This window comes from Dendrobates tinctorius, unplaced genomic scaffold, assembly GCF_039654945.1.
Source record: "Dendrobates tinctorius isolate UK_male_01 unplaced genomic scaffold, ASM3965494v1 ptg000060l, whole genome shotgun sequence".
Lineage (NCBI taxonomy): Eukaryota > Metazoa > Chordata > Amphibia > Anura > Dendrobatidae > Dendrobates > Dendrobates tinctorius.
Genome location: NW_027361728.1, coordinates 83184428 through 83199246, shown reverse-complemented (window position 1 = coordinate 83199246; position 14819 = coordinate 83184428). Strand labels below are relative to the sequence as shown.

The 14819-nt window shown below is 48.9% G+C and overlaps 1 protein-coding gene across 1 annotated transcript in view; it reads left to right on the top strand.

Annotated features, from left to right (window-relative positions):
• The first annotated feature begins 3160 nt into the window (after nt 1-3160).
• Nucleotides 3161-14819, top strand: part of PCOLCE2 (procollagen C-endopeptidase enhancer 2) — a 172165-nt gene continuing 160506 nt past the window's right edge. The window contains exon 1 of the mRNA XM_073579105.1: nt 3161-3384. Coding sequence (XP_073435206.1) covers nt 3302-3384 — 83 coding nt within the window. The 5' untranslated portion in view covers nt 3161-3301. The remainder of the gene's footprint in view (nt 3385-14819) is intronic.

Genomic DNA, 14819 nt, shown 5'->3' with positions numbered 1-14819 from the left:
AAACTGTGCAAACCTTCCTTTCTCTATTCTGACAAGTCCGTCCGTCCGTCAGGTCACCTTCCCTACACATGAGCGGGACACAGACTCATGTAGATACCTTTCATTTTTTAATTTTGAGTGTAAAAGCACTGGCCCAATAAATTTTCAGATTCCCATGGACCATTTTATATATGTGACTGAGAGGATATAATTAGATATTAATGGTAATGCAAATAAAAGTTATATTTTAGTTTGTTTTTTTCAGTTAGTGGAATAAAGATTTGTTTCTAGTATGTACACATATCGATCCACCTTCTGTAGATTGATTTTCTTATCAGATATGCAGATAGTTGGACAGTACTTTGGTGTCAATACCACATCACTCAATGGATCTTCATTGGACGCCCTTCATCCAGCAGGATAGCGGCCCATGACACAAGGCACATGTCGCCTGCAGCTTGTTCCACAGTATCAATCAGTTCAGTAACGCAGAAAATTATTGTAACTAAGTATAAGCGGGCAACTCCTTTCCATGGCTTTCTCAAAAGTAATACAGTGTATAATTAAGTGTCCACCCTCCCCAGAGCCTGACAAACAGTAGTAATAAACCTGTCAGAGCACAGTTGCTAGTTCCATGTTGACTTAGCTGTGCTTGTAGTGATGATACAAATGAGACCAAATCCCAAAGTGCCAAAGAAGGATGAGGCCATGCTAAATGTGCTGTATGATCCATATGTAAAAATGTACCCGGATCTTACATTATAAGAAGAGCTCCAAGAATTTAGGCTGAGTTCACACGTTGCATTTTTTTCGCGTTTCCGCGGCGGTTTTAACCGCGCGATTTTGCCGCGAAAACGCGAAAAATAAGCATCCCATGCATTCCTATGGGATTCCGCAATGCTGTGCTAATGCTGCAGTTTTTACCGCGGCGGAATCGCTTTGCGGTAAAGAACGCAGCATGCTCATTAATTTTGCGGAATCGCGGCGATCCCGCACCCATAGGAATGCATTGTTCCGCTTACTTCCCGCATGTGGCTGTTCACACCATGCGGAAAGTAAGCAGAACATTTGCGGATGGTATCCACGGTCCGGAGGAGAGGAGACTGTCCTCCAGGCTGTGGGTACCATGTCCCTGTAAAAAATAGAATTTAGAATAAAAAACATTGTTATTCTTACCTTCCGACGTCCCGCGCAGCCTTCCCGCCTCTCTCCACGCTCTCGTTCCCAGTAATCCTTTGCGTGAATGACCACGATGACGTCCGTTCTTGCGGGATCGCGAAGTCTCGCGGCCATTCGCGCGACGTCATCGCGAATTACCGCGAGACGTCGCGATCCCGCGAGAACGTACGTCATCGCGGGCATTTCGCAAAGGATTACTGGGAACGGCTGCGCGGGACGTCGGAAGGTAAGAATAACACCATTTTTTATTTTTTTTTACATTTTATCTCTTACTACTGATGCTGCATAGGCGGCTTCAGTAGTAAAAAGTTGGTCACACTTGTAAAACACTATGTTTGATGAGTGTGACCAACCTGTCCATCAGTTCTCCAAGCGATGCTACAGATCGCTTGGAAAACGCTAGCATTTTGCAAGCTAATTACGCTTGCAAAATGCTAGTTTTTCAGCGGGAAAATCGCGGGAATTTAAAATGCAATTTTCCCGTGGAATGGAATTCTGGAATTCTCGCGGTAATTTCCGCTAGAGTTCCAGTACGTGTGAACTTAGCCTTAACCTCATATACACGTCGGCATAAGAACTAAACTCTTGTTTAAGCTTTAGGCTGGAGTCACACACAGCGAATAAAAAATTGGTCCCATTTTAACGGTACGAAATCGCACAAAGAATTCTTGTCCAGGGATCCGTCTGTCATCCCATTTTCCAGCGTGGAACCGATTTTATTCGCATCTATGCATCAAATTGACATCCAATGCCAATGCCTGATGCTCTTTGCTGTTAACCTAGAGAAGTCTTGCGATTTAATCGCAAGTCACACGTGTGGTGCGTTTTCAATGCGATTTTTAATCGCATCCATAGACTTGCATTGTCGAATCCGATCCGAAAATCGGTGACAATCGCAGCATGCTGCAATTGTCTCGGTCCGATGATCGGATGCGATAAAAAATCGCATGATGTGAGCTGCCCCATAGAATAACATGGGTTCGAATGCAATGCGATTTTTTATCGCATTGCATTCGTCCGTTTTAATCGCCAGTGTGACTCCGGCCTTATGACGATATCGGCATTTCCAGAATAACTAAACTTGTTGATGTACTTGCTGAAATGGACCAGGATCAGTGGATTCAGCTGGAAGACATCTTCCTTTTCACATGATCCCAAATAGCAACGATTATTGGCTATGTTCGCACTTGTGTTTGGAATTCGTTTGTAATAGATATAGTTGAAAATAAAAAAAGAAGTAGGAATAAAAACAGATGCAAGTGGGCAACAAACGAACCACAAAATCTCTGTTTTGAAGGGATCTTTTAAGGAGAGGTGCCAACGAACTCCCCTAGTTTTCTGGGCATGCAGTAGACTAGAGTTTTGATAATCCAAAAACAACAAAAAATAGACTGAATGGATGCAAGTAGATATTATTTAAAACACAATGAATGGATCGTGTAGCTGAACATTTTATTTGCACTTTTTTTTTCTACTCCTGGACCAGAAAAAACGTAAATGCAAACAGAAGTGTGAACATTGGCTAATGCATATTTATGTACGAATCTTTATCTATCGATCTATATCTGTGACACAGATTACATGAATATGGATCTGCAGTGAAGCATCAGATCATATGTTAAATAGAAGCTGCAGCCTATTTGGCTACCGTAGGTGACTATGTCTGTATATTTGTGAACCCCCCACCCATCATTATTTCTATTCTAGTTCTGTGCACTCAATATTTTATCATGGGAAACTTCTGATCAGCAATTATTGACTTTAGTCATTAGGTGTTCATCCCATGTTACTTGTGTTCCTGTCAGTGTATTACTATGCAGTGGTAGACAAAGCAATACAGTCTAAATCACAACACTTGATGAATCCAGGATGAAATATGCATATGCAAAAGCAGATGTGAAGGGGTTAATGATAGCCTTTCCAAACGAAGCCAAAGGGGAGGAGAGGGAAGGATCAGATTTTAGGGAGAACTGGATCCCCTCCTCCTCAGTACTACAGGAACAAATGGGATATTCATCAGGAGCATGTCTATGCCAGAGAACCTCCCAGAGGGAAATGAGTGGAGACTCGGACTATAGGGCGATCCTCCTTATAAAGCCCCTGCAGCTTCCCAGCTCACACACCTTCCTCCAGTGTTACAGCCATGATCCCCGGACTCAGAGCACTGGTGACCTGCCTGCTCCTGGCTGTTCAGAGCTCTGCCCAGCAGCACCAGCCCAATGAGAGGTAAGGAGACACTGTGAGTTCTCACCATGGCACATCACACTGTGCCCTGCCACTCAACACACTGTGCCCTGCTCTGCCACTCATCACTGTGCCCTGCTCTGCCACTCATCACACTGTGCTCTGCCACTCATCACACTGCCCTGCTCTGCCACTCATCACACTGTGCCCTGCTCTGCCACTCATCACACTGTGCTCTGCCACTCATCACACTGTGCTCTGCCACTCATCTCACTGTGCTCTGCCACTCATCTCACTGTACCCTGCTCTGCCTCTCATCACACTGTACCCTGCTCTGCCACTCATCACACTGAGCCCTGCCACTGATCACACTGTGCCCTGCTCTGCCACTCATCACACTGTGCCCTGCCACTCAACACACTGTGCCCTGCTCTGCCACTCATCACACTGCCCTGCTCTGCTACTCCTCACTGTGCCCTGCTCTGCCTCTCATCACACTGTACCCTGCTCTGCCACTCATCACACTGTGCTCTGCCACTCATCACACTGTGCTCTGCCACTCATCTCACTGTACCCTGCTCTGCCACTCATCACACTGTGCCCTGCTCTGCCACTCATCACACTGTGCCCTGCTCTGCCACTCATCACACTGTGCCCTGCTCTGCCACTCATCACACTGTACCCTGCTCTGCCACTCATCACACTGTGCCCTGCTCTGCCACTCATCACACTGTGCCCTGCTCTGCCACTCATCACACTGTGCTCTGCCACTCATCACACTGTGCTCTGCCACTCATCACACTGTGCTCTGCCACTCATCTCACTGTACCCTGCTCTGCTACTCATCACACTGTGCCCTGCTCTGCCACTCATCACACTGTGCCCTGCTCTGCCACTCATCACACTGTGCTCTGCCACTCATCACACTGTGCCCTGCTCTGCTACTCATCACACTGTACCCTGCCACTCATCACACTGTGCCCTGCTCTGCCACTCATCACACTGTGCCCTGCTCTGCTACTCATCAAACTGTGCCCTGCTCTGCCACTCATCACACTGTGCTCTGCTCTGCTACTCATCACACTGTGCCCTGCTCTGCCACTCATCACACTGTGCCCTGCTCTGCCTCTCATCACACTGTGCCCTGCTCTGCTACTCATCACACTGTGCCCTGCTCTGCCACTCATCACACTGTGCCCTGCTCTGCCACTCATCACACTGTGCTCTGCCACTCATCACACTGTGCTCTGCCACTCATCTCACTGTGCTCTGCCACTCATCTCACTGTACCCTGCTCTGCCTCTCATCACACTGTACCCTGCTCTGCCACTCATCACACTGAGCCCTGCCACTGATCACACTGTGCCCTGCTCTGCCACTCATCACACTGTGCCCTGCCACTCAACACACTGTGCCCTGCTCTGCCACTCATCACACTGCCCTGCTCTGCTACTCCTCACTGTGCCCTGCTCTGCCTCTCATCACACTGTACCCTGCTCTGCCACTCATCACACTGTGCTCTGCCACTCATCACACTGTGCTCTGCCACTCATCTCACTGTACCCTGCTCTGCCACTCATCACACTGTGCCCTGCTCTGCCACTCATCACACTGTGCCCTGCTCTGCCACTCATCACACTGTGCCCTGCTCTGCCACTCATCACACTGTACCCTGCTCTGCCACTCATCACACTGTGCCCTGCTCTGCCACTCATCACACTGTGCCCTGCTCTGCCACTCATCACACTGTGCTCTGCCACTCATCACACTGTGCTCTGCCACTCATCACACTGTGCTCTGCCACTCATCTCACTGTACCCTGCTCTGCTACTCATCACACTGTGCCCTGCTCTGCCACTCATCACACTGTGCCCTGCTCTGCCACTCATCACACTGTGCTCTGCCACTCATCACACTGTGCCCTGCTCTGCTACTCATCACACTGTACCCTGCCACTCATCACACTGTGCCCTGCTCTGCCACTCATCACACTGTGCCCTGCTCTGCTACTCATCAAACTGTGCCCTGCTCTGCCACTCATCACACTGTGCTCTGCTCTGCTACTCATCACACTGTGCCCTGCTCTGCCACTCATCACACTGTGCCCTGCTCTGCCTCTCATCACACTGTGCCCTGCTCTGCTACTCATCACACTGTGCCCTGCTCTGCCACTCATCACACTGTGCCCTGCTCTGCTACTCATCACACTGTGCACTGCTCTGCCACTCATCACACTGTGCCCTGCCACTCATCACACTGTGCTCTGCCACTCATCACACTGTGCTCTGCTCTGCCTCTCATCACACTGTGCTCTGCCACTCATCACACTGTGCCCTGCTCTGCTACTCATCACACTGTGCACTGCCACTCATCACACTGTGCCCTGCTCTGCCACTCATCACACTGTGCCCTGCTCTGCCACTCATCACACTGTGCCCTGCTCTGCCACTCATCACACTGTGCTCTGCCACTCATCACACTGTGCCCTGCTCTGCTACTCATCACATTGTACCCTGCTCTGCCACTCATCACACTGTGCCCTGCTCTGCCACTCATCACACTGTGCTCTGCCACTCATCACACTGTGCTCTGCCACTCATCACACTGTGCCCTGCTCTGCCTCTCATCACACTGTGCTCTGCCACTCATCACACTGTGCCCTGCTTTGCTACTCATCACACTGTGCCCTGCTCTGCCACTCATCACACTGTGCCCTGCTCTGCTACTCATCACACTGTGCACTGCCACTCATCACACTGTGCCCTGCTCTGCTACTCATCACACTGTGCCCTGCTCTGCCACTCATCACACTGTGCACTGCTCTGCTACTCATCACACTGTGCACTGCTCTGCCACTCATCACACTGTGCCCTGCCACTCATCACACTGTGCTCTGCCACTCATCACACTGTGCCCTGCTCTGCCTCTCATCACACTGTGCTCTGCCACTCATCACACTGTGCTCTGCTCTGCTACTCATCACACTGTGCCCTGCCACTCATCACACTGTGCTCTGCCACTCATCACACTGTGCCCTGCTCTGCCTCTCATCACACTGTGCTCTGCCACTCATCACACTGTGCTCTGCTCTGCTACTCATCACACTGTGCACTGCCACTCATCACACTGTGCCCTGCTCTGCCACTCATCACACTGTGCCCTGCTCTGCTACTCATCACACTGTGCCCTGCTCTGCCACTCATCACACTGTGCCCTGCTTTGCCACTCATCACACTGTACCCTGCTCTGCCACTCATCACACTGTGCCCTGCTCTGCCACTCATCACACTGTGCCCTGCTCTGCCACTCATCACACTGTGCCCTGCTCTGCCACTCATCACACTGTGCCCTGCTCTGCCACTCATCACTCTGTGCCCTGCTCTGCCACTCATCACACTGTGCTCTGCCACTCATGAGAGGTGTGCTCTGCCACTCATCACACTGTGCCCTGCTCTGCTACTCATCACACTGTGCCCTGCTCTGCCACTCATCACACTGTGCCCTGCTTTGCCACTCATCACACTGTACCCTGCTCTGCCACTCATCACACTGTACTCTGCGCTGCCACTCATCACACTGTGCCCTGCTCTGCCACTCATCACACTGTGCCCTGCCACTCATCACACTGTGCCCTGCTCTGCCACTCATCACACTGTGCTCTGCCATTCATCACACTGTGCTCTGCTACTCATCACACTGTGCCCTGCTCTGCCACTCATCACACTGTGCCCTGCCACTCATCACACTGTGCCCTGCCACTCATCACACTGTGCCCTGCCACTCATCACACTGTGCTCTGCCACTCATCACACTGTGCCCTGCTCTGCCACTCATCACACTGTGCTCGGCCACTCATCACACTGTGCTCGGCCACTCATCACACTGTGCCGTGCCACACATCACACTGTGCTCGGCCACTCATCACACTGTGCTCTGCCACTCATCACACTGTGCCCTGCTCTGCCACTCATCACACTGTGCTCTGCCACTCATCACACTGTGCTTGGCCACTCATCACACTGTGCTCGGCCACTCATCACACTGTGCCCTGCTCTGCCACTCATCACACTGTGCTCTGCCACTCATCACACTGTGCTCTGCCACTCATCACACTGTGCTCTGCCACTCATCACACTGTGCTCTGCCACTCATCACACTGTGCCCTGCTCTGCTACTCATCACACTGTGCCCTGCTCTGCCTCTCATCACACTGTGCCCTGCTCTGCTACTCATCACACTGTGCCCTGCTTTGCCACTCATCACACTGTGCTCTGCCACTCATCACACTGTGCTCTGCCACTCATCACATTGTGCTCTGCCACTCATCACACTGTGCTCTGCCACTCATCACACTGTGCTCTGCCACTCATCACACTGTGCCCTGCTCTGCTACTCATCACACAGTGCCCTGCTCTGCCTCTCATCACACTGTGCCCTGCTCTGCTACTCATCACACTGTGCCCTGCTCTGCCACTCATCACACTGTGCCCTGCTTTGCCACTCATCACACTGTGCTCTGCCACTCATCACACTGTGCTCTGCCACTCATCACACTGTGCCCTGCTCTGCCACTCATCACACTGTGCCCTGCTCTGCCTCTCATCACACTGTGCCCTGCTCTGCTACTCATCACACTGTGCCCTGCTCTGCCACTCATCACACTGTGCCCTGCTTTGCCACTCATCACACTGTACCCTGCTCTGCCACTCATCACACTGTGCCCTGCTCTGCCACTCATCACACTGTGCCCTGCTCTGCCACTCATCACACTGTGCCCTGCTCTGCCACTCATCACACTGTGCCCTGCTCTGCCACTCATCACTCTGTGCCCTGCTCTGCCACTCATCACACTGTGCTCTGCCACTCATGAGAGGTGTGCTCTGCCACTCATCACACTGTGCCCTGCTCTGCTACTCATCACACTGTGCCCTGCTCTGCCACTCATCACACTGTGCCCTGCTTTGCCACTCATCACACTGTACCCTGCTCTGCCACTCATCACACTGTGCCCTGCTCTGCCACTCATCACACTGTGCCCTGCCACTCATCACACTGTGCCCTGCTCTGCCACTCATCACACTGTGCTCTGCCATTCATCACACTGTGCTCTGCTACTCATCACACTGTGCCCTGCTCTGCCACTCATCACACTGTGCCCTGCCACTCATCACACTGTGCCCTGCCACTCATCACACTGTGCCCTGCCACTCATCACACTGTGCCCTGCTCTGCCACTCATCACACTGTGCTCGGCCACTCATCACACTGTGCCCTGCCACTCATCACACTGTGCTCGGCCACTCATCACACTGTGCTCTGCCACTCATCACACTGTGCCCTGCTCTGCCACTCATCACACTGTGCTCTGCCACTCATCACACTGTGCTCTGCCACTCATCACACTGTTCCCTGCTCTGCTATTCATCACACTGTGCTCTGCCACTCATCACACTGTGCTCTACCACTCATCACACTGTGCTCTGCCACTCATCACACTGTGCCCTGCTCTGCTACTCATCACACTGTGCCCTGCTCTGCCACTCATCACACTGTGCCCTGCTCTGCCTCTCATCACACTGTTCCCTGCTCTGCTATTCATCACACTGTGCTCTGCCACTCATCACACTGTGCTCTGCCACTCATCACACTGTGCTCTGCCACTCATCACACTGTGCTCTGCCACTCATCACACTGTGCCCTGCTCTGCTACTCATCACACTGTGCCCTGCTCTGCCACTCATCACACTGTGCCCTGCTCTGCCTCTCATCACACTGTGCCCTGCTCTGCCACTCATCACACTGTGCTCTGCCACTCATCACACTGTGCTCTGCCACTCATCACATCTGCTGCCAACCTGCTGTGTCTTAGCTGTTGTTGTTCTGTGTTCTTGGTGGAGAGTATAGTGCACTAAATTATCATATTTAATGTATCTTTTTCATATTAATTTTTACATTCAGTTTACATCTCTGTGGATTATGATGGTGTTGGATAATTAGTGAATGACTTTAGTAAATAAATATGTTGTAGATCATTTCTTTTATGATTATGGAATTAATAGATTATTTGTAATGATGTCATTTTTGGAAACTGTTGCAGCCTTGAGTGAGTTTGTCAGAGGTAGCAGTCCGGAGTTTCCAACAACTCGTTAATATATTATCATGCATTACTCGTCAGTATCAATGGGTAAATGCGTTATGTTAACTTAGTTAATATGGTGAAGCCATCTTATCTGTTCATTATCTAATCGATCTATGCTCCAATCGGTCCGTCTACTTTCTTACTTTTTATTTACCTATCATCTTATTTTTTCTACAAGGTATTGGTGCTGTTTCAATTTTTCTGTATTTTTATCTATCTCATTAACACATTCATTCACACACACAATGTTATAATGTTCAATCAATATGTATTCATCCATTCATTTAATCATTTACATGTGTTATGACCGGGTGGCTCAGTGGTTAGCACTGTTGCTTTGCAGCGCTGAGGGTTCTGGTTTCAAATCCCCCCAAGGACAATGTCTGTATGGAGTTTATGTCTTCTCCCCGTGTTTGGGTGGGTTTCCTCTGGTTTCCTCCCACACTCCAAAGACATACTGATAGGGAATTTAGATTGTGAGCCCCAATGGGGACAGTGATGATGATGTCTGTAAAGTGCGGTGGTATTAATGGCGCTATATAAGGGAGTAAAATAAATATCATACATACACAAATATCTCTGTCTATATTTTATGTCATATATACCAATTCATTTCCACACTATGGCAATGATTTCATTTGCATCCATTTCCCCCATGATTTGAATGGTGGTTCTGCTGCTTTGCTGTATGTGTGTATTGATTGTTTGCTTGTCGCTGGGGCTCTGTCCATCACGTTTTCATCGGGTTGCGTCTTCAAGCACTCCTGAATCAGTTATCCCTCCACCTTCCTTGATCTTTCGATTCGATCTGGCATGAGTGAGCATCATGCTCTGCAAATGTCTGACTGGTTGCAAAGTATTTAGTAGACTGGACAAGTGACTACTCCCTACTGTATTCCAGCTGCATGTCTTTCACTGGATCCGCTGTCATTGGTCAGTGTGCTCCACTCCCTTACTCCTTTCTATGAGTACAACCTAGAATTACACAGCATCCACTGCCCTCAGCATCCAGTTTCTTGATTTAGTTACCAATGCTCTATCTCGGGTAATTTCAGCCGGTGGTCAATGCTGTGAGACAGGCTTTCTAGTTAATATGATCCATTTTGGCTGCTGATGTGTGAAAGCTTTTAAGCACTTTAAATCCCTGTCTGACCATTTCAGTGTAATGCAGTTATCACTGCTCTTCCTGAATCTCTGGCTCCTTTATGAGATAAATAACGGGCTGAGATTCACTTGATCTTATTATAGGCATGTGTTCTCCACACGCTTCATAGACCCGAATTAAAGAAAGGAAACTATAACGCTCTGCGAGCTTTTGGTATAAATTATTTCTTGTGTTCTTAGAAAGTTAATTTATTTCTAGGTGTAATTTACAAATACGCTATACATCACAGGGCAGCCTATACATCCTCTTTAGGTTGGTATTATTTGTGTATCAGTTTCTGAACGTAAAGAACTGTGGTAAAGTGTTAGACAGCGATGGTAAAAATGGAACAAAATAAGAATGCTTTCAAAAATAGAAGTGCACTGCTAATAGTTTATTTCTATCAATTAACAAAATGGAAAGTGAATGGACAAAACAGGAATATAAATGCAATAAATGTTTGGTGTGACCTGCCTTCGCCTACAAAGTAACAACAAAGCTTCCAGGTACATTTGCACAAATAATTTTGCAGGATTACTGTATTTTTCGGACTATAAGACGTACGGGACCAAAAGACGCACCTTGGTTTTAGAGGAGGAAATTAGGGAAAAAAATTGAAGCAAAAAATGTGGTCAATTCTGTACTTAATATCTCCTATCCTGGTATATATGGTCCCCTCATCCCCATCCTGATACACATGGCACCATCATCTCCATCCTGGTATGCATGGCTCCTCATCCCTACCCTGGCATGCATGGCCCCCCTCATCCCTACCCTGGAATGCATGGCCCTCATCTCCATCCTGGTATGCATGCCTCCTCATTCCTACCCTGGCACGCATGGCCCCCCTCATCCCTTCCCCTGGAATGCATGGCCCTCATCTCCATCCTGGTATGCATGCCTCCTCATTCCTACCCTGGCATGCATGGCCCCCCTCATCCCTACCCTGGAATGCATGTTCCTCATCTCCATCTTTGTATGCATGCCTCCTCATCCCTAGACCGGTATGCATGTCCCCTTATCCCTATCCTGGTAGGAATGGTCCCTCTCATTCGTATCCTGGTAGGAATGGTCCCCATCACCCCTATCCTGGCAGGAATGATCACTCTCATCCCTATCCTGGTATGCAAGGTCCCATCTCGTCCTAGTATGCATGGCCCCATCCCTATCCTGGTATGCAGGGCCCCATCCTTAACTTGGTATGAATAGCCCCCATCCCGGTTCTGGTATGCATGGTCCCATCCTTATCCTGGTATGATTGGCTGAATCTGTTGGAAATTATTACCGTAAATACACACATTTACAACATTTCAACATTTGGAGTTTTAAGAAAACTGGCAAGGCTTTATTTTGGGTGAGGTAGCTTTTTCCCTATACATGTCCAAAAATAGAATTTCGATTGTCTCTTAGACATTCTGCTATAGACTTATTTTTTTGTTTTGTCTTGATGAATCACCATATTACACATCAATGTTCCTACAGATGGATGGACGGTTGTCTCTTATGCTAGAGCCATTCAAAATTTGTAGTTCATTTAATAATGGCAGTAAAGCATCTTCACACCAGCACATTTCCACACTCGCGTTCTTACTGGGAGATTCTGCATTTACTTGATTCCAGCCATAATGCTTTCTATCACAACTTGTGATTCATAATGTTTGACTCATAAAACAATGTGCATCTAACAGTCTATGAAGATTTCAGATCTTGTGGTCTGCTATAGTTTTTTAATGTAAGACAAGCATTGATGTTAATCTAATAGAGCACTTATTTCCACTTTCCTTATTTTCCATGAAATCTAATTTTACCCAGGGTATTATGGCGTTAATTAAAGGGAACCTGTCATTAAATTCCTACGAACCGCAGGCAGCATGAATCAGAGCCTGAAGTTATGGCATTTCGGAGGAAATATACTGTAGTATGAAAAGATGGCCTGGGACTATATGTAGAGACCTGACTAGTCGATGTCACCTCATTTTTCGCATATAAGCTGCGGCCACCGCCATTAGGGGCTTATCTACAGCATTCTGTAATGCTGTAGATAAGCCCCCGATGTAACCTGAAAGATAAGAAAAACATTTTAGATTATACTCACTCAGGGGCGGTCCAGTCCGATGGGTGTCGCTGGTCCGGGATCGGTGCCTCCCATCTTCATTGGATGACATCATCTTCCTTGCTTCCTGGCGTTGCTTCTGCGCAGGCGTACTGATTTTCCCTGTTGAGGGCAGAGTAAAGTTCTGCAATGCGCAGGTGCCGGGCCTCTCTGACCTTTCCCGGCGCCTGCGCACTGCAGTACTTTGAGAGCAGAGAATTACGCCTGCGCGGGAGCTGCGACAGAAGCAAGGAAGAGGATGTCATCACATGAAGATGGGAGGCGCCAGACCCAAACAGGCGACGACCATCAGACCGGATCACCCCCTGGTGAGTATAACCTAACTTGTTTTTCTTATCTTTCAGGTTACATCGGGGACTAATCTACAGCATTATAGGTGGTTAACCCAGTGGCGTTTCGTTTGCGCCTGCCAGTGTCTTTTAAGATTCCCAATGTATTCCATAGGGCCCTTCTGAAACCATTGGGGGCTGTGGAAGAAGCAACATTGTGTCTCTCGCCGCCTGTATCGGTGGATAGTCAGGAGGAATTCGAGGTGGAGCGTATCGTGGATTCCCGGTTGATCTGCCTTTCCCTCCAGTATCTTGTGCACTGGAAGGGGTATGGCCTGAGGACCGGTCCAGGGTTCCTGGCCGATCAGTTCATGCTGATCATCTAGTGCGCTCCTTTCATGCCCGGTTTTCTGGGAAACCTGTGGGTCCGGTGGCCCCCCCCCATTGAGAGGGGGGTAATGTCATGACTCTGGACAGGATGGTTCCGCCTCCATCCTGGTCAGGTCAGGGTTAATTATAGTTCGCCTCTCTTTGGTTCTGGGGTGGCTATTTAAAGTTGGCAGTTCCTGGATTTGGTGTCGGTGATACTTCCTTATACTCAATTTGTGGTTGCTGACCCAGGTTACTCGTTCATATACATTGTGCCTCTGTGCATTTGTGCTTTGCTGTGTATGACCCGGTTCGTCCCCTGACTTTTGACTCTGTATCCTGCTTTGTACTGTCCTGTCCTTCCTGGTTATCTGACCCCTTGGCTCGTGTCTGTTTACTCTCTGTCTTATCCCTAGGTACCACGCTCTTGTCTGGCATTTGACCCTCTGCTCTCCTTTGACTACTTTAACTCCCTGTGCCATGTACTCTGCACACTCAGCTGACTTCCCTGTCCTCACGCGTGGTGACTCCGCCCCCTGGTCACGTGACTGCTTAGTTCCAGGTCCTGTGCTAACTGCTTAGTCTCAGGTCCTTGCGCACTGCGTGCCTTTTTCCTCTACTCTCTGCACTCATTCACGTGCCCCCTGATAGCGCCCCCTAGGCTGCGCCAGTGACATCGTCAGTGTCATTAAAGGAGGCCGTCATACACTTTGGGAACTACTGTGAGGGCCATTATACAGTGAAGGTGCCATCATACAGTGTGGGAGCTAATGTTGGATCATCATACTGCGTGAGTAAGAAAGAGAAGATGGCACAACTCTATAATTGTGGTGCACAGGTAGGATCCCCAATCCATGACAATTCTGAATATAAACTTGGCACACACATGGATTCCAATGCAAATAGTAAGGTACAGTACATACAGTGACGTTTCGGTCTGTATGACCTTCATCAATGTACCCTAAAAAGCACTGTGGTTTCCTATTGTTAGAGCATAAAAAAGGATTCGTAGCTTAGATAAGGAGGCAGCTTGGGGCCCGTTTGCCTTTAGAAGTGACTTGCGGCGGATGCCGTGTCCATGCTGTCTCCTGCACCGCGCACTTCTAAAGGCAAACCGGCCCCAAGCTGCCTCCTTATCTATGCTACGACTCCTTTTTTTGCCCTAACAGGAAACCACAGTGCTTTTTAGGGTACATTGATGAAGGTCGTATAGACCGAAACGTCACTGTATGTACTGTACCTTATTAAGCCACTATTTGCATTGGAATCCACGTGTGTGTGCCAAGTTTATATTCATCATACTGCGTGAGGATGTGATACAGTGTGTGGTGCAGTGACCGCTGTGACAGCTAGGGGGCGCTGTGCGGACATCCATTATTGTAATGGAGAAAGGATGAACGGCAGGATGGTAAATGACCGATATCACAAGGTGGGTGGCCTTGT